General features: G+C 37.0%; 1 protein-coding gene across 8 annotated transcripts in view; it reads left to right on the top strand.

Moving 5' to 3' along the window:
- Positions 1-23,518, top strand: part of arvcfb (ARVCF delta catenin family member b) — a 214,977-nt gene that overhangs the window by 72,522 nt on the left and 118,937 nt on the right. For 3 of the 8 annotated variants that reach the window (XM_081366703.1, XM_081366700.1, XM_081366678.1), the window contains exons 1-2: positions 12,255-12,353; positions 13,722-13,955. In XM_081366703.1, the coding sequence (XP_081222829.1) occupies positions 13,743-13,955 (213 nt within the window). In that variant the 5' untranslated portion in view covers positions 12,255-12,353; positions 13,722-13,742. Of the gene's footprint in view, positions 1-4,339; positions 4,453-12,253; positions 12,354-13,721; positions 13,956-23,518 lie in introns of those variants that run through there. The other 5 variants (XM_081366689.1, XM_081366667.1, XM_081366705.1 and 2 more) reach the window with 3 other exon arrangements.

Raw genomic sequence — 23,518 nt, 5'->3', positions numbered from 1 at the left:
TTTGACTTTGCCTCTAATTAGAGCAGCTAGAGGACTGGAATACTGTGGTGTACTCTTTAGCAATTTTTTTTTTCTTGCCACTCTGATTACATGCCATTTCAGACCCTGATGGTGTGAAGTAGTATGAGGTCACAACATCCCACAAGATATTTTTCCTGGAAAGTGGAAATGTTTGCCATTTTTATGGAGCAGTTCCATGCTTTGCAGAAATGCTTCACCGCTGAAGAAGTCGAGGATGAAGCAACACAAGCTACTGAACCAGACAACAAATGACATACTAAATATAGAGAACATCACAATTCTTACCGTAGTCTAGCAAAGTTTAAACCCAAAGTCTAAAGGGTTAGCTCACCCAAAAAATAAAATAAAAATATCACTCACCGTCATGTCCTTCCAAACACGTAAGACTTTTCATTGTATTTTCAAGAAACACAAATGAAGATATTTTAAAGGCACACTATGCAGTTTCTGTTTTTTCTCAAACAGCGACCCCTAGAGTCGCTGTGGAGTACTTGTATTTAACGTTACTGTCGTAAATACCACTTACACAGAGCAGTATCTGCACTCTTCAGACTGCGCTTTCTTCGTCGACTCTGCCATGATTCACGTCTGAAATGCATGTTAGTGTCTTCCATAGAGGCTGCTTCATATGTTGATGATGTATGTGACGTCGTGCTGTAAAGCAAGTCGTGATTCTCGCGTGATTTATCGGGACGCCACCTCTCAAACTTGCTATCGGGATGATTCGCCCTACTATGAGTTCGTTTACCATTGACATTATTTCGAAGCTGTTATATTAGGGTACAAATCTTGCATAGTGTGCCTTTAAATGAAATCTGAGAGATTTGTGTCCCTTCATTGAAAGTCCACGCAACTACCACTTTGCCACTTCAAAATGTTCATAAAGAGATCATAAAACTAATCCATATGAATCGAGCAGTGTAGTCCAAATTTTCTGAAGAGAATCAATCGCTTTATATGATGAAGAGATTGAATTTAGGCATTTATTCACATATAAATATTGTCAATGGAGGGACATTTTTCATGAAAATATCTTCATTTGTGTTTCGAAGATTACCGAAAGTCTTACTGGTTTGAAAACGACGTAAGGGTGAGTAAATGATGACAGAATTTTCCTTTTTGGGTGAACTATCCCTTTAATTGGCATATACTCTCAACCTAGGCTATAATTTGAGCAAAAGTAGCTATTGTTAGAGATACAAGTAAATAAGCCATAAGGATGTTGGCAGTAACATTCTTTATACTTAAAATGTACTTTTTATAATTATGCCTTTTTGTAGTTTTGCAGACTGGAAACAGGCATAAAAGGCGAAGTAATACTGCTAACAATGAGTAAATTTTGACAAAACCTTGACAAAATAATTGGTTAAAAACTGCTGTGTTCAATGACATGTAGCCTAATAAGTTTCCTTCACATTTATTATGATGAAGGAGTGCGAGAGATACGTGACAGCTGAAAGTTGACAATTGGGCATTTGAAGTGTCTCACCAAGTGTCAAACTGCAAAAAGTCAAAGCAACATAAAAGACAGATTTTGAAGGGTGTGCGAATGTTACCAACTGCTAGTGAGAGTTTGTTATCATTAGAGAGCAATTGACTTTGACATTGGATGACAGTTAGACTTGATGACTTGAAGATGTGTGTAAAAATGAATTAATAATGGATATTTTGAGTTTTTGCTTTTTAATAATTTTCTTTTATAGCGACAAAAGCAAGAGGACAGGAATGGCATCAACACATAAAACAGGCTGTATTCAAACCTACAACACATATGTGAGCACCATAGCTCAACAACTAACCCCTATGGCCACAGCTCTAACAACATGACTTTTGAGATAGCCTAGTCTACATTTAACAAGGCATGAGTACACATTTTAAACCCATTCCAACTTCTTCAGCTGAGCTTGTTAAGCCACATTCTACACTTTCTACGGATGTTTCCGGACGGTCTGACCTTGCCACCTCAGACTAGAAGAGTTGTTCCTTTGCAGCAGTTATTCAGACTCCCCACAGTACAGAGTCTCTCTCTCTTTCTCTCTCTCCTCTAATTAAGATGCTCCTGTGGGCATGCTGCCTGTATTACTGCCTAAGCGCTCTTCCCTCCCCTCACTCCTTGGAGAGGGAAGATACATTGTCTGCTGCTCACACAGGTTATGCCTCAAAGAGAAAAATCCATTCCTGGGCCAATCTCTTTGAAGACATTGCAATCAATTAGATCTTCCCTAGCAAGAATTCTACGAAATATTGGCGTATTCTGTGGTTCAATTTTTAATATATATATTTTTTTTTACTAGTCATGAGTCTCTGATGTGACCTTATTATGCTGATGGTGGTTCTAGATATTTACTTGCCCAGCACAAGGAATTTACAGGGTTAATGCCTATATTTACTTACTCGCATATTCCAAACCTATTTTCTGTTAAGTCGAGCACAAGTATAATTTTTTTTTTAAGAATCGTCACTAGTGAATTTAACTCTTCTGGTTCTTATTCAGGTTCCATTAACAATTGTCTCTAACTATATATTAAAACATTTAACACATAAGAATGTGGTAAAATATTTCATTTTACATTTAGTTTTTTTTTTGTTTTTTCACTAAGAAGAACTAGCTGATTAATGTAACAATGATTTTTAGCACTGTGGATTCAGTAGCAGTCTGGCTTTTGGATACTTGACAGATGTGGTTACAATGAACTGCTTAATTAAAGTTGCTTCAAAAATGACTACTTTTCTGTTCCACATGAAAAAAAAAATAAAAAAAAATAACAGCATACTGGTTTGGAACTACATGAGGTGAATGATGACAGAATTTTCATTTTTTGGTAAACTATTCCATTAAATAAATATTTTCTGGTTTCTTCTTTACTTTGCCAATGCATTTCTTGCCCTTAAGTCATTCAGCTCAGAAAATGATGTGACATCATCTACTTGATTGTTCTAATGAGAGAGGACTGTATTCCACTGCAGTTAATAGACTGTATTAGCTCATTACTTATGGTTTGGCATGAATGGTATCAAATGGTACCGTCTTGTATAACATTGTCCTGATTGAATACTATATTCATGTAGTGTAACATGGTATTTACACATTGTATGCCGGGGTATTTTGGAAAAATATAATGGCGCTAACATGTTAATTTCCAAAAAGCCATAATAGTACCATGGTACTTTTTCTTATTATTTATAGGATTAATATATATGCATTAAGATTCTGTACATTATGTACTGTAAAATAAATCTATTTTTGATCATGAGAGTTAAAGTTTTGTGAGCTTTGTCATTTACATCATCTTTGTTTAAGTTCTTTGACATGAACTAACTGCAGACATTTTAGCTGCACGCTGACATGGATTTAACACAACACACTATTGCATAGAACACAGTAAGCTCAGTTCAGACAGAGAGAAAGAGGAGCCTGATAACAAATGTATTCTGACTTAGCTCACCTTTGATGTCAGTCCCACAAATCCAAGGTGCTTTGAGCATGTCTGTCCTTGAAGTCGAAGCAGAGAAGAGTCCCTTGTGGGAAAGATATTGTAATCCTTAGCCGAATAAGAGTGTTGAATAATTGTTTTGTGAAAAGAGTTTCAGAAATTACCCCTGAGTCTTTGCAGTGCTGCTCGAAGATCATAGAGAATAAAGAAAATATGACAACGAAATGAAAATATTTATTTTATTTTTTAATTATTATTTTTTAAATGGGTTTGTCTGGGTTTGCCTTTTAAGTTGCTGATGTTGACATGTAGATGATTTTGACTCAAAAATCAAGTTGTTGATGCCTGTGCTTTTGCCTGCGTAAACTGAACGTGCTGCTTAGTTGAAGATTCATAGCTGCTTTCACACTGAAGAAAAAACAAACTCAATGAACCTTTTTAACCAATTTATAAATTGACAGGGAAACAGGACCTGTGGGATTGGGACATGACACAAGTGAGATTCGATCTCGGGTCACCTGCAAAAGCGGCGCTGCACGTGTCTTAGCTTACTCGCTTACCACCAGGCCACATTTCTTACTAAATTCCTTCATGAATAGAGGTTCAGCATTATGCAGATCTTAATTTGTGGAACGCTTATGAGTAAATACAATGCTGTGGCGTTGCTCTGTAATGAGGAGAAGAGAAACTATTTATAACACTGAAGTAAACAATCCAAAGCCATGCATCCCAGCTCTTCACGTTCTCAGCTTGAACCCTGAGGGAGGGAGTGTGTGGTTGCACAGACTCACAGTTGTAATATGTAAATAAACTTGCTAATGATGCAGCATGGATTGGCCCCATCGCATGTGTTTGATGCGTGTGTGTTGTCGTCTCTCTTGCAGCTGCTGTATCAGGCAGAGGTTCTTGGGAGGAGAGCTCCAGTTCCTGTCAGCCCTCTCTAACAGCCTTAACCACCACGTCCACACGCACACCAACTGCCTGGCCGACATCAAAGGTACCCTCCCAAACGTCTGTCTGCTTTTCACTTTCTCCCCTTCATTACTGCACATCATTTCACCAGTCGCACCACTTTGTCTGTTCCTTCATCATCGTACTATGAAAGGGGATGAATGCTTTTCTTTTGCAGCTTTGACTGCAAAGTAGTCATAATGCAGTTAAATGTATCAGTATATAAAAATGCATACAAAATATGTTTGATGATGCCATATCTTAAGGTATATAAGGGAGGATGTTGGTCTTTAGAATGACGCATGTGTGTGTCGTATGTGTTGGAAACAATTTATTGGTTTCTTTCACCATACATGTACGCTGGTGTTGAATGAGCGGATATGAGTGGGCATTATCAATTCAATCTCTATGAGGGGTGAGTGGCAGGATCGCACAGGGGATTGTGGGACTGACAGGGATTTTGGGATTCATAGCGAAGTGTCAGAAAGTTTGAAAAACTCAATTTTATGCAAATGACATGCAAAAATGATAGTCAATTTAAAATAGAGTAACAGGCAGTGATGTCTGTCATATTTTTGATTTGTGCTGATTTGCTATATATATATACTGTGCGCTAACATTCAAAAGTTTGGGTTCAGTAATTTTTTTTATGTTTTTAAAGATCTCTCTTATGCGCACTAAGATAATTCAAACTTTTAACTAACTCATAGGTCTTAATGCTAATTTACTGGTTTGAATGCACTTCTCATGAATGAAAAGTACCTGTACGCCTGACATTCTTTTATGAATATAAAGTTCAAAAGAATATTAATTTGAAACCGAAATCTTTTGTAGCATTATAGGTGTGTTTACTGTAGATTTTGATTTGATTTAATGCATCCTTGATGAAAACAAGTATTAATTTTTTTCTGTAAAAAACTAAATACCAACCCCAAACTTATGAACAGTATTGTGTATATAGTGACTCTATAGGTCTATCAGGTGCATAATCTGTGCCTGTAGGTAATTTGATCCACATATGATTGTTTTCGTGATTTCTGTTTGTGGTGCCACATGGAAATGACTGTAAAACCTCCACTGATGATTTGGATTCCCTAGATGTTGTGAGGTTTGCTTTCAATGTACATTAGACAGTATAATACTCAAAATACACTGCGAAGGAAATTTGTGACAAAACTACATTTGAGTTTTTAAATAGAAAAATAAAAGTTTTTCTTGTAAAAATGTCTAAGAAACCTTCAAATAAATATTAATATTTTATTTGAGTTGCAACTGCTTATTATTTTTTGCAGTTCTGCTTCTCAAGTAAAGTTGTCTTGTTTCAGCGATTCTAAGGGTGCTTTCACACTGGCAGTTAAGTTCAAAACAGGACACAGGACCCAGGAGCAACTAGTAACCTGCGTATGCGTTTTAGTTGATGACAATGTCGTTAGTTCAACAAAACACATGTAAAGGATGACATTTTGACTCCGGGAACAATCGCGCTCCGACTCGGACTCAGATCGCAGCAAATGTGCCCAGAGTGAAAGGACCGTACTTTAACTGTAAAATTAGACAAAATTACTCGTTCAGAAAAGGATTTTTTGCAGTATACCATTTTAATCAGTTATAGGCCCAGTTTCACAGACAGGGGTAAGATTAAGAAAGGATTAGGCCTTAGTTCAATTATGGCATTTAAGTATAGCTTTTATAAATGAGCCTTAGGAAAAAACATTACTGGTGTACATCTTGAGACAAAACAACTTTATTCCCTGGTTTCACAGACAAGGTTTAAGCCTAGTCCTAGACTAAAATGCATGTTTAAGCTGTTTTAACTGAAATCTACCTGCACTGACATATTTTAAAATTTGTCATTGCAGGCAGCTTTCAGTTAAAACAGCTTAAACATGCATTTTAGTCTGGTACTAGACTTAAGCTTAAACCTAATCTGTGAAACCGGGGAATAAAGTTTAAAATGTACTTCCTGTTTTAGGTTTGTAGTCTTGTAGTCTAAAGGATATGGCATGCAGTTAACCTACACAAAATGTAAATATTATTCATTTAAATTAATAATTGTGAATGTAATTTCAATTCAAATTTTTGTTATAAATGTGACAGACTGTTTTGACTAGTGAACATAGCGTGATGTATCTTTTGTTTTCTCATTTTACTTGTATCCCTATTCTATTATATTCTGAGTATAATCAGTTGGTGAAGATGTATAATTCTGTGTGAAATGTGTATAGCCTACTCTCTGTTAATAAGTACAATGAAGATGCATCCTCTTTGAGAGGCGTTACAGCATGGCATGCCTTTGATTTATTTTACCTTTACTATAACACACTGTATTATTTAAGGACTTGGAACCTGAGCGTTGCTGAGGATGTTTTTCTAACTCTCTCGATGCTGGTTCATTCCGAGAGGCTTCTCACATCCCTAGTCAGTTCAAAAAACAAAGACTTGGAAAAAAATGAGGGATAAACAATGGCTTTATTTTTCCGCTCTCTCCTCCTCCTAGAAAACACACATAACTCTTCAGCATTTCTTAGTGCTAGCTGCATTGAATGCCAAATTCAAGGCAATATTGACTATGACAGTATAGATTTTCACAGCAAAATGATGAAGCAGTTTTCAATACACTTTTTAAAATATACTTTATTAAGGATCTTTACAGTTACAACCTCTAAGACGTTCGTTCATCTTCAAAACACAAATGAAGTTATTTGAATGAAACCTGAGAGGTTTATGTCCCTCCGTTAAAGTCTGCGTGAACCGGAAGTTGCAAACGACTTTTCTCCAGTGTTGTGACGTATTTCCCAGTGAAACGGAATATTGAACAGAGGGCAGGGTTTTACTCTAGCGCTCCTTCTCTCCATCTCTCGCTCATAGCAGACTAACGGTTTGAGGGGAGTGGTTAAGCGTTTCCCAACCCAAGCCGTCAAACCTAGATCATCAGAGAAGGAATGCCATTCCAGACCGGAAGTAACTTTTCAGACTTTGATTAAAGATTACGACGGCAAACAATTTTTTTCTGTGTATTAACTTGAACAGATAAATTTTTCACCACAAGACTAGTAATATGCGCTAACAAAGTAAATAGGGTCAATTTTGATTTCAGTTGGACTTTAAAAGTCAATTCACCCAAAGCTTTGGCACTACAAAAAGTTCATAAAAAGATTGTGCATGATATTTGTACATTTGAAAGCTATATATGTATATGGCTATATTGGTTTGGCATGACATGAAGGTGAGTAAACAATTTTCATTTTTGTGTGATGAGCTACCCTAGTTAAGTTCTAAAAAATGTTCTGCTGTTTTTGTATTTTTAGCTTGGATTAGGGAGCTTCGGTCATTCATATACTGTAAATGAGAGTTACTGTATAATTTTAATTTAAATCTCTTGCGCACTTAATCCACAGTAAATCCTAGAGATCTTCTGTAAACTGTAACATACTGTACAGTCTTTAAATTCTAACGATTTTTCATTCCCTCTTAGGGCTCCCCTTTTGACACGTTGTGCTTGGAACAAAATATATTAGATTACCGAAAAGCACCAGCCCAGAAATTCATCGCAAGTGCCGTGACACATAATGCAGCACGGCTCAACCTTTGCGGTTGTTAACGTCCCTTTGTTTAAATCTGAGTGATTGAGCTTAATACATCCCTAATTTGGGATCTAAACTCATTTGGAGAGGAGCAGATGAGTGTTAAAATGGGACCAGGTGCTCTTGAGGGCCTAGTCTTTGGTCTTCTTTACACTTAGCTGGAGCTCTTGGTCCAGGATCAGCCTCTCTCTACCCAATTCTCCGCCCAGCACACTTTGAACGTGCAAAACTGATCACTGAACAGCTTCAAATGAGGATTTTCATTACTCTACGGACCCTGCACACACAGATGGGCCTCAGGTGGAGCTGGACCGGTGATTTATTTATGTTGGACCTCTGCCCCCAGAGGAGAAATGAGAGGGTTTATCTTTTTGAAGAGGGGATTGGCTGGGGTTAATGAAATGAGGGGGGTTCTGTTCCCACCAGTTTTTTTGTCTAGTTGCCCCCTCCTTATTTGTCTGCAGCAACCATGCGTTAGTGTTGCTTGCTATGGATGCACAACTCATCCCTTTTTTTGCTACAGACATGAATGATAACATGAAAAATGCAGCTTCTAAGCATTTAGGCTTATTATGTTTGTTCAGAAATCATCAGGCCAACTCCAACATTGTGTAGGCAAGTTTTGGATGATACAAATCTAGTTAATACTTTCTGGGCCTTGTTATATTTCCGCCTGTCTCTGTGTTTCATAAGCTTTGTATTGTTTCAGTTTTTTGGGGGTTGAGGTGTAGCAGGTCTGTGCACTGTAAACACAATTGTCCTAATGTTTTCTCACCTTAACAGAAGCGAAGTTAGTGTTTCCTGTGTTGGCTATGTACCATAGGTGTTCCCCAACCCCGGATGGATTTGTTGAGGATTTTTCAAGCCGGGGTTTTTAAATGCTCTGCTGCTGCTTCATCTCTTCTCTGGAACCACGCAGAAAGCTCTGACTGCGTTTGTAAATTTATTACAAAGCTATTTTTAGCACTGGGGTTTAATGTATTTATCCCTGAGGAAAAACACTGTGCCAGCACAAGCACAGTTCATGTGACTGTGTTTATTCGTCTCCAGGAATAAAAAAACATTTCTGCCCATTAGTAATTGCTACTAAATCCTATATGTATTGTGTACTTTTTAATTTAGCCTATTTATTTTGTTGACACAACCAATTACAAATTTGTCAATTATCAGGCACTTTTAATCAAAACAGTGTTACAGGCACCGTCTCCCTGTAAGGACATATTGGTGATAGTTCACCTAAAAATAAAAAAATTCTGTCATTATTGCGACTCACCCTTATGTCATTTCAAACCTTTATGACTTTCTTGCTACTGTGGTGCAAAAAATAAGATTCTTCTTTGCAATGAATGTTAGGCCTAATTGGTTTTAAATGTAGTTTGGACCCCAGCGTTCTTTATCTTTTGTGTTCCGCAGAAGATAGAAAGTCGTACAGGTTTGGAGTATAGTAAATTACATAATTTTCATATTTGTGTGTGCTATCCTTTTAAGTTTAACTGCCTTGTTGGCAAATCGGTACATTCATCTTTGTTAATCTGTAGTACAATCATTAGATCAGGTAACCATGTTGCCATCAGTGCAGTAAAGCTCTCTGTAAGGTTAATGCAGCATACAGATGGGATATTCCTGCAGGAACAGTTAGCTGTCAATGAACTGTTCTTTTTTTCCTCCAGACTATTAGCAAAACCAGCTCCAAACCAGACGTGGAATGCTTCACTACTTTTAAATATTTTAAGTGCAGTTCAATGGCTGGTGGTCGTGAGAAGTGCAGTGGGCATGTCTGACATGCTTGTCATTCTCCTGCAGTTATTCAGAGAGGCAGAGACCTATTTCCGATCTGCCTCTGTACTCCCTGAAATAGGGAGTATGGGAGAGGCAGCTTCTGTAATCCTAAAGCAGGGGTTCATCATCATAAACGCCTCATCATCATAGCTCAGTTAATCTCATGATGAGAGCACTGTGCCCCTCTATACACTGTGAAGATTTTGATAGCTGGTCTTAATTGAGGGTTTGGGCAACATCTCATTTACTTTGTTTAATTTTGAATAGTATTATTATATAGCAATAAAGTAATTCACATATACATTGTTAGTAAAGCTCTCAAAATGTGTATTAGTTGTCAAAATTAAATAGTTGTGTTTGCTAAGGCAAGTCACTAATGCTATTGTTTAGAGCTGCACGATTATTTTTGTTTGTGGATTTTTTCTTTTGTTTAAAATAGAGATTACGATTCTGAATAGACAACTAATCAAAATAGCATGTTTACAAGAGGTTTTGACAAAGTTAATTGCTGCATAAATTTAAAGATATTTATTAACTTGAATGAATTACTCTCTTTAAAAAATGGGTTGAAGGAATAATTCAATGATTCACTCATAAAGATTTCCCTTGTTTCACTACTGGATGAATAAGAGTTTTTGAACAAATCTCTTGAATGAATGATTCAATGACAAATACATTTTTAACAGTCACTTGTCTCCACCTACTGGTGTTAAAGCCTGGAACACACCAAGCCGACGGTCGAAAGTCGGGCAGTTTTTGTGCGCCGGCCGACTAAGTTTCCTCAGTGTGTTCCGCACCGTCGGCTGAAATTGGTCCTCGTCGGCTTTTTTTCGGCCGATTCAACATGTTGAATCGGCGTCGGTGAAAGAGGGAACGAGTCAGTGTACGAGAATAATAGCAAAACAGCGAGCAAAGTCAAAACGGTACAGATAGAAGGCTGTTCTTTAATGTTATGTCATCTTACCTGAGTGTTCCTTGGCGAATATTTCAATATTAACACGAGAGGAGTGGAATAAAGAAAGTGTTTAGCAGGATTGATATTCAAAACGGTAAGCACGCACTGCTTTATTTACAGTTTGTGTATCTGCAGCCGACAGTGTCGGTTTCCCTTTTTGAATGACGAATATATCTGCAGAAATAGACAGTTGTCTCATTTACACGCAGGCGCAGAACACGCATTCTAGCTAACAGTCGGCTGTAGTTCTCTCAGTGTGTTCAAGTGCAGCTTTTTACCCCGACGCGAGGCGACAACACAGTCGGATTTCATCAGCGCTAGTTTGTCGGCGTCGGCTTGGTGTGTTCCAGGTTTAATGATGTAAGACAAGGCAAGCTTTTATGTAATAAACAATCTTAATTTTGAAGCATCAAGTTACTTTCAAAAGGTGATTTACTATGTTGATCGCTACCGTAGACATCAGTGTTTCAGCGTGTGCTGCAGACATGAAAATTGTGAATTATTATTTTTGCGTAGGGGTTTTCTATTGCTTTTCTAAGCGATTAGACTGAAAATTTCATTGGGCAGACAGAAAATGGCATAAAAAATAATTGACTTGACTTGAGGGATGGATAACTTGAAGGATGGATCCAAGCCATACTGACAGACAGGCAGATAGATAGATAGATAGATAGATGGATGGATGGATGGATGGATGGATGGATGGACAGATAGGTAGGTACTAGATGAAATTCAGTAGACCAGGCTGGCAGAACAGCTCATTTCCTAAAACAGGCTAAAATGTATCTGTTGATCAGATCTTACTGTTTACATCTCAGATATCACATCTCACATTTTTATTGATTGGAATTTTTCATGATAAGCTATCACATTTGTGTAAACGTGTCTTATCTAGCAGATAAATGTAATCTCGGGTTATTTTCCAGAGGCAGGAGCAACAGCAGAGGCAGATCAGCTCGCTCCCTTTGCTAGACCTCGAGTGGTCGCTCTTTATACCCAAAACAAGACTGTGGTACAATGCCTTGACGTTAGAGCTGTGTCAGAATAGCTCTTAAGATAAATAAATGATCAGCCAGAAACAAACATCAAAGCCTGTGTGTGTACTGTGCTGTGCTTCAAAGGGAATAGGACCTTCACACCCACTGTTCTATAGAGAATAGCATGTTTGTGTTATTGTGTGTCTCCATTTCTGGTTTTGGTTTAATAGAGAACGAAAAACAACAACTGAATAATGCTTTTAGTAAATATTAATATGCACCGGCCCTCTTTTCCCGTCTTTACTCCATCCGGGCCCCTTTGTCTCCGTACACCTGTTCCCTGACAGCCCAATCCAATCTACTTTGCTCAAAGTCAGCGAGTGAGGTTTCAATAGTCATTTATCATTCTCTAGCATCTTCTCATTTATTTTTTTATCTTCATCCTCTTTAAATCCCCAGCAACCGAAGCAGAATTCTGTCTATTATGTTTATAATGTCAGAGTGTTATCTAACCTGTGATTTCTTCTGTCTTTCGTTCCCTCTGCAGCCAGCTCTCGCTCTCTCTTTACTCGCCGCTGGGCACATCTCCTCCCGTCTGTCCTTATAGGGGGATGTCTCTCCTCTAACTGCCTCTCTCTCAACTAACTGCTAGGTGTGTATGCAGGTGAATGGTGATTTAGAGTCTGGCATGCCTATTTGTATTGTGTGTGGTGAATTTAGTTCTGGAACTATTTGTATGTTTTGTGTCATATGTATCACCCTTCCCATAAAGGACTGTCTGCTCTAAGTACAGTGCAATTTGACCCTCCGTCTGCAGCATGTGGAGTTACATAGTCTGTATTAAAGGGATAGTGAAGCCAAAAATGTATATTTTGAATTGATTTACTCTCCATCCTGTCATTCCAAATAAGTATGATTTTCTTATGTGGAACACAAAAAGAGATCAAGAAAATGGTTTCACTTCCAAACAGTGCAAGTGGAGGACCAGGGGCTGGCAAAAAAGACAAAAAAGCACCATAAAGGTGGTCCATACGGGGCAGCACTAGGGGTTGGCTTCCGGACCTAAGCCTATTTTTAGTAAAACTCTGAAGCCCGGTTTCACAGACAGGGCTTAGAATAAGACAGGATTATAGGCTTTAGTTCAGTTACAGTAGGACATTTAAGTAGTTTTTATAAATGTGCCTTAGGAAAAAACATTACTGGTGTGCATCGTGAGACAAAGCAGTGGCACTGACCTATTTTAAGATATGTCAGTGCAAATTGCTTTCAGTTAAAACTGCTCCAAACATGCATTTTAGTCTGGGACTAAGCGTAAGCCTTGTCTATGAAATCGGGGGTAAATGTTTTTATTCTGATTGTTATAATAATTATATTTTCACTTAATAAAAACAAAGTTTTCATGTCAGGTACTTTCAGTGCTACAATCTGCTCTAAGAATTAGACATTGTTTAGCATAAAGTTTGTTTTATATTTTAAACTATTACAAAACTACTTATATTTTGACAACAACAAACCGTAAAGGGGCAAAACATATTGTGTTTTTCTAGTGCACTGCATTTTAAAAGTAAATGTTTGACTTGTTGGAGGCTGAGATAGTTAGTGGGACCTTTTAGTTTTATCCCTAGATCTATTCAAAAAATTATACCTTGCAGATTTTATAGACTAGAACTCTATATATTTAACAATTAAAAAAAGAAAATGTCTCCACATGCATCCACTTAACCCTGAATATCTCCTGACCCTAGAAATCCCCCTGAAGATGTTAAATTCCTTGAATGACAGTTGTTGTCTCCATTTGCTTTCAAGTTATGGAAAAGAGACATTCTGCTGTAAATAACTCCTTTTATGTTCCACGAAAGAAAGAAAGAAAGAAAGAAAGAAAGAAAGAAAGAAAGAAAGAAAGAAAAGAGCGTGTGTAAATGATAACAGAATTTATTTTTTTTGCTGAATTATCCCTTTCAATGGTTGTTTCTTTTGTCCCGGGTCCTTCTCTCTCCTACTTACCCTGCCCTGTAATCAGCATATAATTTTGGGCGCTGCTATGGAAGAATATGACGTGCCATCAGCCGCCAGTATCCTGGCATCAGTCAAAGAGCAGGAGGCGCGCTTCGAGCGTCTGACCAGGGCCCTTGAAGAGGAACGCCGCAATGTTTCCTTGCAGCTGGAACGCGGCAGTCTGCCCTCTGATCGACTGGTGGGCGGCACCACAGGCGGGAGCAACCAACCGCTGCCCTGGCAACAGATGGTCATGCAGGTAAACCATTCCAGCTTGGCCAGTCATGCGTCAGTCTATGTGAATGAACAAAGCAGCCGCCAACCTCCCTTCATGCTGATGGTGCTTCATATCCATTGTTTTCAAAAAATCAGTCCATCTGTATCTCATTCAGCTTCAGCTGTGTTTGGCTGTGCCGAGTTAGTGCTCTGGATGTGTTGTCCTGCAGTGACTCATCATCGATTCCCAGGATGAGTCGTCTTTACACTCTTCTCTCTTCCCATCTCTCTTCACTATGTGCTTTCTCACTTTATCTCATAGACCTTCCCGTTTGCTTTGAGTCCTGTTTGGTTATGGTGCTGTGGCAAATGTGTGTCTAACATTCTGGGGTAAACTAAAGTCAATATGAGAGGAAATAAATGTCAAATGAAATTAACAAGAAAAACAAAACACTCACCATCACAATACAAATTGTTCACTTAAGTAGAAGTATTGGGGAGTTAAAAAAATTAAGTTAGAGTCTCAGGTTTAAATTTTATTTGTTTATTTATTTGTTTTGAGGAAATTTGGTGAGACACTGCCCATTTGTTGCCCACACCCTGTTTGAAGGTTGTCTAATACCTTTCTGACTTCTGTTGTTCTGAACTGAGTAACATTTGCAAGATCCTTTCATCCATCAATTTGAGTACCACTGGACTGTGTAATATATGTAATCAATAGACGTTCACCACTGGATTGCATCCAGATCAACAACTGATATTTTATTTTTTATTATTATTATTATTATTATTATTTATTTATTTATTTATTTTTTACACAATTTAGTGAGGTTCCTATACAATTACACAATTCGAGCAATTTAGCCCAAGTCTGTGTGGGATGCTGTTGGGAAATGAGGCTGATGAAATTCTTTCTATTTGTTTGGTGATCAGTAGTGGAAAATTTCAGGCTAGTAGAGTCATACTTCATGTCTTAACTGTACGTTCACACCGCTGCTGGCGAGAGTAGTAAAATTCGCTCTCACCGCCCTGCCAACGACGCCGGAGAAAGATTCGGGGGCGCTCTGATGCTCTGACGTAGATCGAAGGCGTGATCTTTTTAAACCAATGTTTACAGGATTGCGTTCTCTGGAATCCTCTCAGGCGGCGGACTTCTACATTCTGATTGGTTGCCGCCGAACCGCGTCATAGCTTATTACCATAAAGTTGACCTGACTTCAACTCTCTTCGCCGCTCTCACCGTCCAAGACGCGCCGCACCGCACCACCCTCGCCGGCTCTCATTGAAAATGAATGACTTCCGGACACTTTGACGCTCTCGCCGGTGGCGGTGTGAACGCACAGTTATGAATGCAACACCACATCATTTATTTCTTACTGGAGGTGCATATGCAGTGTTCCTTCATCGTCATCCTTCAATGGTATCTAAATGTTTTCCTCTACATTATTGTTGAACTTTTTGTGTGTTTTAAAACCAGTTAAAGAAAAGTTTGATTCTCACAGAAAAAAAGCCAGGTTCATTGTCACTGCTTATGCTCAGATTGTTTGCATCTTCCATTATATGTTTAGCCTGTGTGCTGCCCTCCAGATGGGAGTGGAATGTTTCTATAATGACCAACGCCATCTACCAAGAGCATCGCAAATTAATGTCTGGTTTATGACCTGCTTTTTTGGGCATTAAATAATGGCGCAAGTACCACTAAATTGACCAGCGCAAACCTTAGTAAATCACCTTGCATGATTAATTTAAACACTCTCCTCCCATGAATTTTGCGTCTGAAAGGGAAACTCCTACAAATGCATATGCAATAAGGTCAGCCTAAAAAAAATAACTGTCCACGTCTTTTCAGCGCTAGTTTTTCACTGCATGTCTTTAGTAAATCCTGACAGTAGTTTTTTAAAGCCAAAAGGGGGTTTGCGCTGGAGCAAGCTGTTAGTAAATCTAATTCCCAAAGCAAGAAAGCACTGACCTTGTGCACTGCTTTATCTTGGGTCTGTTTACTGGGGGGAGATATTGATTTATTTAGTTTTTGAGCCTTTATTATTCTATACAAGGCCCAAAAGGTCACAGAGTGACAGAGACACACAATAGGACTCTGTTGATGGCAGACCTTGTCTCTTTCACAGCAACTCTGACACCGTAGACAGCTTTTCTTTAAAGTAACCTCAACTGTCCCACATGTAAGTAATGTTGAGGGGTCATGACCTGAGGCAGTTGGAGGAACATCACAGCTACTACTTCCTGGAATCTAGAACATAATTTAAAATTCAGGAAGTGTGCCTGGAGGAGTGAACTGATGCTTGGTTCCTGTGTCTGAACTTTGCTAGCTTTTTTGAGTCTGAAAGGCTTGTGGAGAGCTTCGGAAGAACAGTTGCTGCTTTGATCAATGCTGTCTGTGATAAGGAACAGATATTGTAGGATACACCTCTGCTCAGGTTCCTCAGTCTTACCGTATACCTGTATGTCCACTGGTGTGGAGTGAGAGGAGCTCAGCCAACGCTTTCAGTTTGTTTGTTTTTTGAGTAAAGAAAGGTGAAAAATTCCAGGCTACATTTTTAAAGTATCTTTATGTCTAGTATATACGTTTTACTTTTATGTAAAATTGCCCTTTAAAAAAAATGATTATGATAATTTTTTTTAACATTATTTATTATTATTTTAAATGTAATTCAAATTATTTAATCAGTTTTATTTAATTAGTTTTTTTATGATCTTATTTTCCCCACAGTTAGCTACATGTATATACAGTACACTACCGTCCAGAATTTGGGGTCAGTACGTTTCTTTAAAAAAAAAAAAAAATGTATTATGCAATTAATCAAAAGTGACAGTAAAGTCATTTAAATTGTTTGAAAAAATTCTATTTCAATTAATTTAAGTTATTTTTAACTGACTTTAAAATGTTTCCACTGTTTCCATTATTAATATCCTTTCCAAAGGATCACGTGACTGAAAAAAATATTTCACAATATTACTGTTTTAACTGTATATTTGTTCAAATAAATAACACTTAACACTTTACAATAAGGGTTTCATTAGTTAACTACTTTAGTTAACATAAACTAAGAATGAGCAATACTTCTACAGCATTTATTAATCTTAGTTAATGTTAATTTCAGCATTTACATTACATTACATTACAATACATTATTAAAATCAAAAGTTGTATTGGTTAACATTAGTTAATGAACTGTGAACGAACATGAACAAACAATGAAGAACTGTATTTTTATTAACTAATATTAATAAAGATTAACAAATTGTGTAACAAATGTATTGTTCATTGTTAGTTCATGTTAGTTAATACATTAATATTAACAACTGAGAGCTTATTGTAAAGTGTTACCATGCAGTCTTAGTGAACTTACCATCCCCTGAATTTTGAACATTAGTTTTGATGATGACTTTATTGACTGTGTACTGAAATCAGTAATAGACTATACACACTGTCTGTACATTTTACAGGCACACCCTCAAAACAGCCTATCTTGAGGGTTTTGGGTGGATTTCCTCCATGCCCGTAGACACGTTGGGTTAGCCACAAAACACAAGGAAGCTCGCTACGGGAAAAAGCCTGGGAGGCCCACAGTCTTGTAAATCACCTGCTTAACAATGACTTTCTCACCCTCCTCCCACACACACAATCTCCCATGCCACCTCACTTCCAGTGCCATTAGGAAAAGTCAAACCTCTTGTAAAACTGTAATTAAAGCAGCAGTGAACCTGCCTACATTGCTTATTTTCTCTCTCGCACCTCTCATAGCTTCTTTTTCTGCTTTCACACATATATAGTGATACTTTTTTTTTCTACTGAATATTTTATCCTTTTAGATTCCAGAAGTTTTCCTTTGAAAAAACAACAACAAATGTGACTAAAAATATGGAGCTGTCAGAGAATATGGAAATGGTTTGTGTGAGAAACACAACTTTTCTGCAAATATATAGATCCAATTTGTTCACAATTATTAGTGATTGAGATGTTTTGTTGTTGTTTTGCCTAAATGTCTTCTTTACACCAACAATGCAATGTCACCAGTAAAAGTGCACTATTTTATCTTAAATAGGGAAAGTAATGTTGAAGTTTGCATTAATTTAAAGCATTTTTAGTAGTTGATTTGAAAGTTTGACTTAAAATTCAGGATATGGAATGTAATAGTCACTGGTGTCCTTTAAATGTGCCTCACAAAGCTGCTTGGAAGAAGTTACCCGTTACCCGAAGTTACCTGTTGGAATAGAGAGTAAGTGCAGTCCAGTGAAACTGCTGTGGATTGGCGATGAGAAGTGGAGCGTGAAGCTCTAGGTAGTTGTCTGTAAAACCTCTCCAGTATGTCATATATCACAATCCACTTTTGGTGATATCATGGCTATTCTTTCATAATACATAAAAATTGTAATCCTGTGAGTAATCCCCATTTTTGATATGCCTGCAGGTGTTAGAAAGGTGAACCTGCTCACATGTTTCCTAATGCTGGCACACTGAAGGACAGGAGCTCTCACTGAGGAGTGGGAATAGCTGCATTCTTTGTATTCAGAGCAGCTGCAGATGCCCACAGCCATTCATATTCTACAGAGGGCTGTTCAGACCGCTCTCATCCCCATTCCACAATCCATCAAATGATTAATCCTCTAAAAGCCCTAAAATACACGGAGAACTTTTTCTTTTCACAATGTTGCTTAATCTTTTTCTCACTCAAAATAAGGCTGTGTCTAGCATTTCCTATATTGTAATCCAAGGGCTGGTTGATATATTTAAAGGGTTAGTTAACCCTCCAAAAAATTTCTGTCATTAATTAGTAATTACTCACCCCCACGTCATTCCAAACCCGTAAGACCTTCGTTCATCTTTGGAACACAAATTAAGATATTTTTGAGAAAATCCGAGAGGTTTCTGAACCACCCATTGGCAGCAACGTCATTGCAACTTTCAAGGCCTAGAAATCTAGTAAACTAGTCCATGTGACTACAGTGGTTCAACCTTAATGTTATGAACTATATGGACTATTTTAACGATGTCTGTACTACCTTTCTGGGCCTTGAAAGTTGCAATGACGTTGCAGTCAATGGGTGGTTCAGAAACCTCTCGGATTTCATCAAAACGGTCTTAATTTGTGTTCCGAAAATGAACGAAGGTCATACAGGTTTGGAATGACAGTAATGACAGAATTTTCATTTTTGGGTGAACTAACCCTTTAATGTTTACCTTAATAGTTGTATTTATATAAAAGCTTAAAAGTATGACTAATATAATAATAATATACAGTGCTATGCATAAGTTTAGACACCCATGCTAAAGTTGACTTAAAAGAGGAATAAAAAATCATCTTTTGGAAATTGAACTTAATGCCTTAATTTAAAAAATAAGGAAAAATCCAACCTTTAAGGACACCAATTTTCTTTGTGAATGAATAATGTATCGTAAATAAATAAATATCGTAAATAAGTCATTGTTAAGCAGATACTTTTTTAGGATACTTTGATGAATAAAAAGTAAAAAAAAATTAAAATAAAAAGATTAATTAAAAAATAAAAGCAATTTTTTTAAAAATCGAAAAAATAAAAAGTGATAGTAAAGAAGATTTATATTATTAGAAAATATTTTTTTATTTTGAATAAATGAATAAATTTTGAATAAACTTTTTAACCTTTTATTCATCAAATATATTAGGCAGCAGAACTGTTTCCAACACTCATAATACATCAGAATATTAGAATGATTTCTAAAGGATCATGTGATAGACTGGATGTCACATGTGACACTGAAGACTGGAGTAATGATGCTGAAAATTCAGCTTTGCATCACAGGAATAATTTTTTTTTAAAGTATATTCAAATATAAAACTATTATTTTAAGTTGTAATAATATTTTACAATATTACTATTTTTTTCTGTTTTTTTGATCAAATAAACGCAGCCTTGATAAGCGTTAGAGACTTCTTTCAAAAATATTAAAAAAAATTAATGTTTCCAAACTTTTGACCTGTACTGTGTGTATATATATATATATGTGTGTGTGTGTGTGTGTGTGTGTGTGTGTGTGTGTGTGTGTGTGTGTGTGTGTGTGTGTGTGTGTGTGTGTGTGTATGTATAATATATATATATATATATATATATATATATATATATATATATATATATATATATATAATATATATATATATATATATATATATATATATATATAAAACACCAAACAACCATTGTTTGACAAGTTGAGAAATGGTCTGACTGGTTCTTTACAAAAAACTAAACAAAAACAAAAAAATAATTGGTGGCAAACAGGGCATCACAACTTATTTAATCTCAAACTGTCCAAATAAAAATTACATTAGGGATACTAATATATCATCAGCAAAACATTGTGTGTAAATATTGTAAATATTCAGTATATCACCCTGCCCTAATCAATCATGGATACTATTAGTAGTCTACTAGTTGTCTATAATATGAACTATTTAACTCATCAGCCACTGAATGTGGTTGAAAGTTTCCTGATTATAAGGTATTCTTAACCATACCAGCAGGATTGACTCTGGAGACACTTAAAGGACCAACTGCTGCTCACTCAGTGGATCCTGAACTCATGTGTTTAAAATAAGAAGCTCTTGCTTTATGAGACCCCTGAGTCACTCCAGGAATGTGACCCCTTCACTTTGCATGTTCATATATAACCAAACAAGTCTGTGTGCTTGACCCTCTTATTGGGAGCCTAAATTGAAAACACTTGAAAGACTTGTTTGGAGGCTTCAAGACACTGACTTTTAATGGTAGTTGCCTTGAAGTGGTTTAGCATCACGGTTTAATAATGTATGTGCTACAAATTTGTTGATGGGTAACAACTGTAGATATAGCTGATGATTACTTGTGCATTTCTACAAAAATGGTTGATTTAACAACCTATTCCAATATATACTGTACGTACAGATAGAAATGTTGTTTAAAAATACATTTAAACAATCAAAGCAAATAGCATTGATATTTTCATTTGACTTTCTCTTAAAGGATTCAAATTTTCGTCACCCTGTGTGGCAGGTAACACAATATAAGATCAGCTAAATTACATTGTTTTATTCTCCTGTTGTTTTCCCATTGATATATACATATTTATATTAGGTTTAATATTTCTGTCTGGTCTTTGGTGCCTTTATTGACTTTGTGTGTGAGTGGATAGACTCGTTTCTGCTCTTTATATTTATCTAGAGATTGGTATGTGCGTCTGGACTGTCAGTCGCTTACCTTATTACCAGGGCACTGGTCTATTTACACGTTGTGTCATAACAAGACTTTATGCGAGCAGAGGACTGTATAATGAGCTTCGAGTTAGTGAACATTTGGAGAGCAGCTACTGAATGAAAATGTTAGACACAGTAGGACAGCTCAGACTGAAAGCTGAACTGTAGAGTTGATATTTAATGTTTGTAAAAGATGATAATCACCACAAAATGAAATGTATGTGTAGTTAAAAAAATAGATAACTACACCCTATACAGTAGTTTTGTCGTGTTGCTCGGAACCTGTACGACATTTTTTTCAAGCTTCAAGATGACAAAAGTACCACAAAGTATCTAAATAAGTGGTAAATATGATTTGGGCAGCATATTCCAAGTATAAGACATATGACAGCTTTGTGTGAGGAACAAGCCAAATTTAAATTATTCAATGATAATCTTAAACTTGAGAACTGAGTCAGATTCATTCAGATTCACACCTGTTTTGTGAACTAGGTCAATTGATTCATTGTAAAGATCCAGTTTAACAGATTGATTCTTTATGGATCTGAAATCGCTGCTTGTAATAACATGAAGACACAAAATGCAGATTATTATTGACTATTTTGGTTTGGATTCATAAATCATGGAATATTGCGCATGGGTCATATTGATTATTTTGTGTTATTCCTATTTGTGCTTTTTTTTTTGCCATTTTGGAGCTCAGCAACTCCTATCCTCATTCACTTTTATTATATTGAAGGGCCAGGATATCTTTCAGAAATTCTTTTATGTTCCACAGAAAGAAAGAAAAAAAAAAAAAAACACAAGGGTGAGTAAATAATGATTGATTTTTATATTTTTGGTGAAACTTATTTCAGTGCTATATACATTTTATGTTCTATATTTCCCTTTTAGTTCAGATTTTTTCATATTCTCTCAGGATCTCATTTAGCAGATCTGCGTTGTTGATCAGCATCTCCGTTATGGAGAAACCCAAGACTCACATTTTTGTATTTGATCATGCAAATCAAGAGAAACAACATTGTATGTTTATTTCCCAGTCTGCAGTCCCACTTTTTTCTTTTTTTACTGTAATCAGTGCTCGTTTACAGAGGTTATGCATTTAAAATGCGATATTTGCTGAGTCGCCACCTTTGAAAACTTCTAATGATGAAATTCATTACATTCCAAATTTGAGAGTGCTGCAACCCTAAGTAAACATCATACATCCTCTGGAGCAAAAGCCGTTTCAAATATTCAGTGCTCATAAATATATTTATGAGACTAGAACAGTCGCACGTACATTGCATATCTTGCTTATTCTTTCTTGTTCGTTTCATTATGTGTAGTTTTCTCTTTTTGTCTTTCTCTCCGCAGTAGTCCACGTTAACCTTTCACGGCATCTGTTCCATCGCACTACTTCTTGAGGCCTGGATCCACTAAAAAGTTCTGATTACTTTCAGTGTATTTATTTATCAACACTTTTTCTGTTGACATGTTTATGGTTCAGTGACCACAGGGCGTTCTGCAGTCGTTTGGTGTCAGACTCCGTAGTAGAAAAAGGAGCGAATTCATTCAGGCCGACTGCAAACAGATTCAGGCTGTTACTGCTAGATAAGACATGATGTTCTTCAGTGTGGGGGTGTGTTTGTGCTGACTGTTGTTCAGAGTTTGAGAAGATTTTGTTTTTAAGTAAAGACATGAGTTGCATTTTCAATACCTCAGCCTCCGAGGTGGAAAATCTTCAGCTTTGACACTTTACTGATGCGTTTCTACTTGTCCGGAATTGCTCTCAAATGTGGATTTTTTTGGGCAAATAAGTTGATAAAGTTATGTTTGACTGAAGCGTAGGCTTGTAAATAGAAATTAGCTGTATATTTATTTTATTAAAGGTGGTATCAGTGATTTCAGGCCCAAAAATATTTTTATCACATTCATCTAATCTTTAGCTGCCCGCCCCATAAGCATGCCGTCAAAAAACCGCGTCTCTGTAGGCAGCCTAAGCTCTGAGATCTGCACACAAAAACAAATGGTTTAGCCAAACACTCAAAACCAAAACAAATAGTGTTCCAACCAATCACCGACAGGGGGAGGGTGTTGTGAGGTTTTGTGCTCGTGCACGGCTGCACGCGAAGTCAGAGCTGAAGAAAAAGCTGGCTCAAAACCTCACAACACCCTCCCCCTGTCGGTGATTGGTTGGAACACTATTTGTTTTGGTTTTGAGTGTTTGGCTAAACCATTTGTTTTTGTGTGCAGATCTCAGAGCCTAGGCTGCCTACAGAGACGCGTTTTTTTGACGGCATGCTTATGGGGCGGGCAGCTAGCGGATCGTTAGGAAAGATTAGATGAATGTGATAAATATATTTTTGGGCCTGAAATCACTGATACCACCTTTAAG

Source organism: Scardinius erythrophthalmus, assembly GCF_964197995.2.
Source record: "Scardinius erythrophthalmus genome assembly, chromosome: 5".
In the NCBI taxonomy this organism is placed as follows: Eukaryota; Metazoa; Chordata; class Actinopteri; order Cypriniformes; family Leuciscidae; genus Scardinius; species Scardinius erythrophthalmus.
The sequence above is the reverse complement of the archived record's forward strand: the minus strand, read 5'-3'. Positions and strand labels throughout refer to the sequence as shown.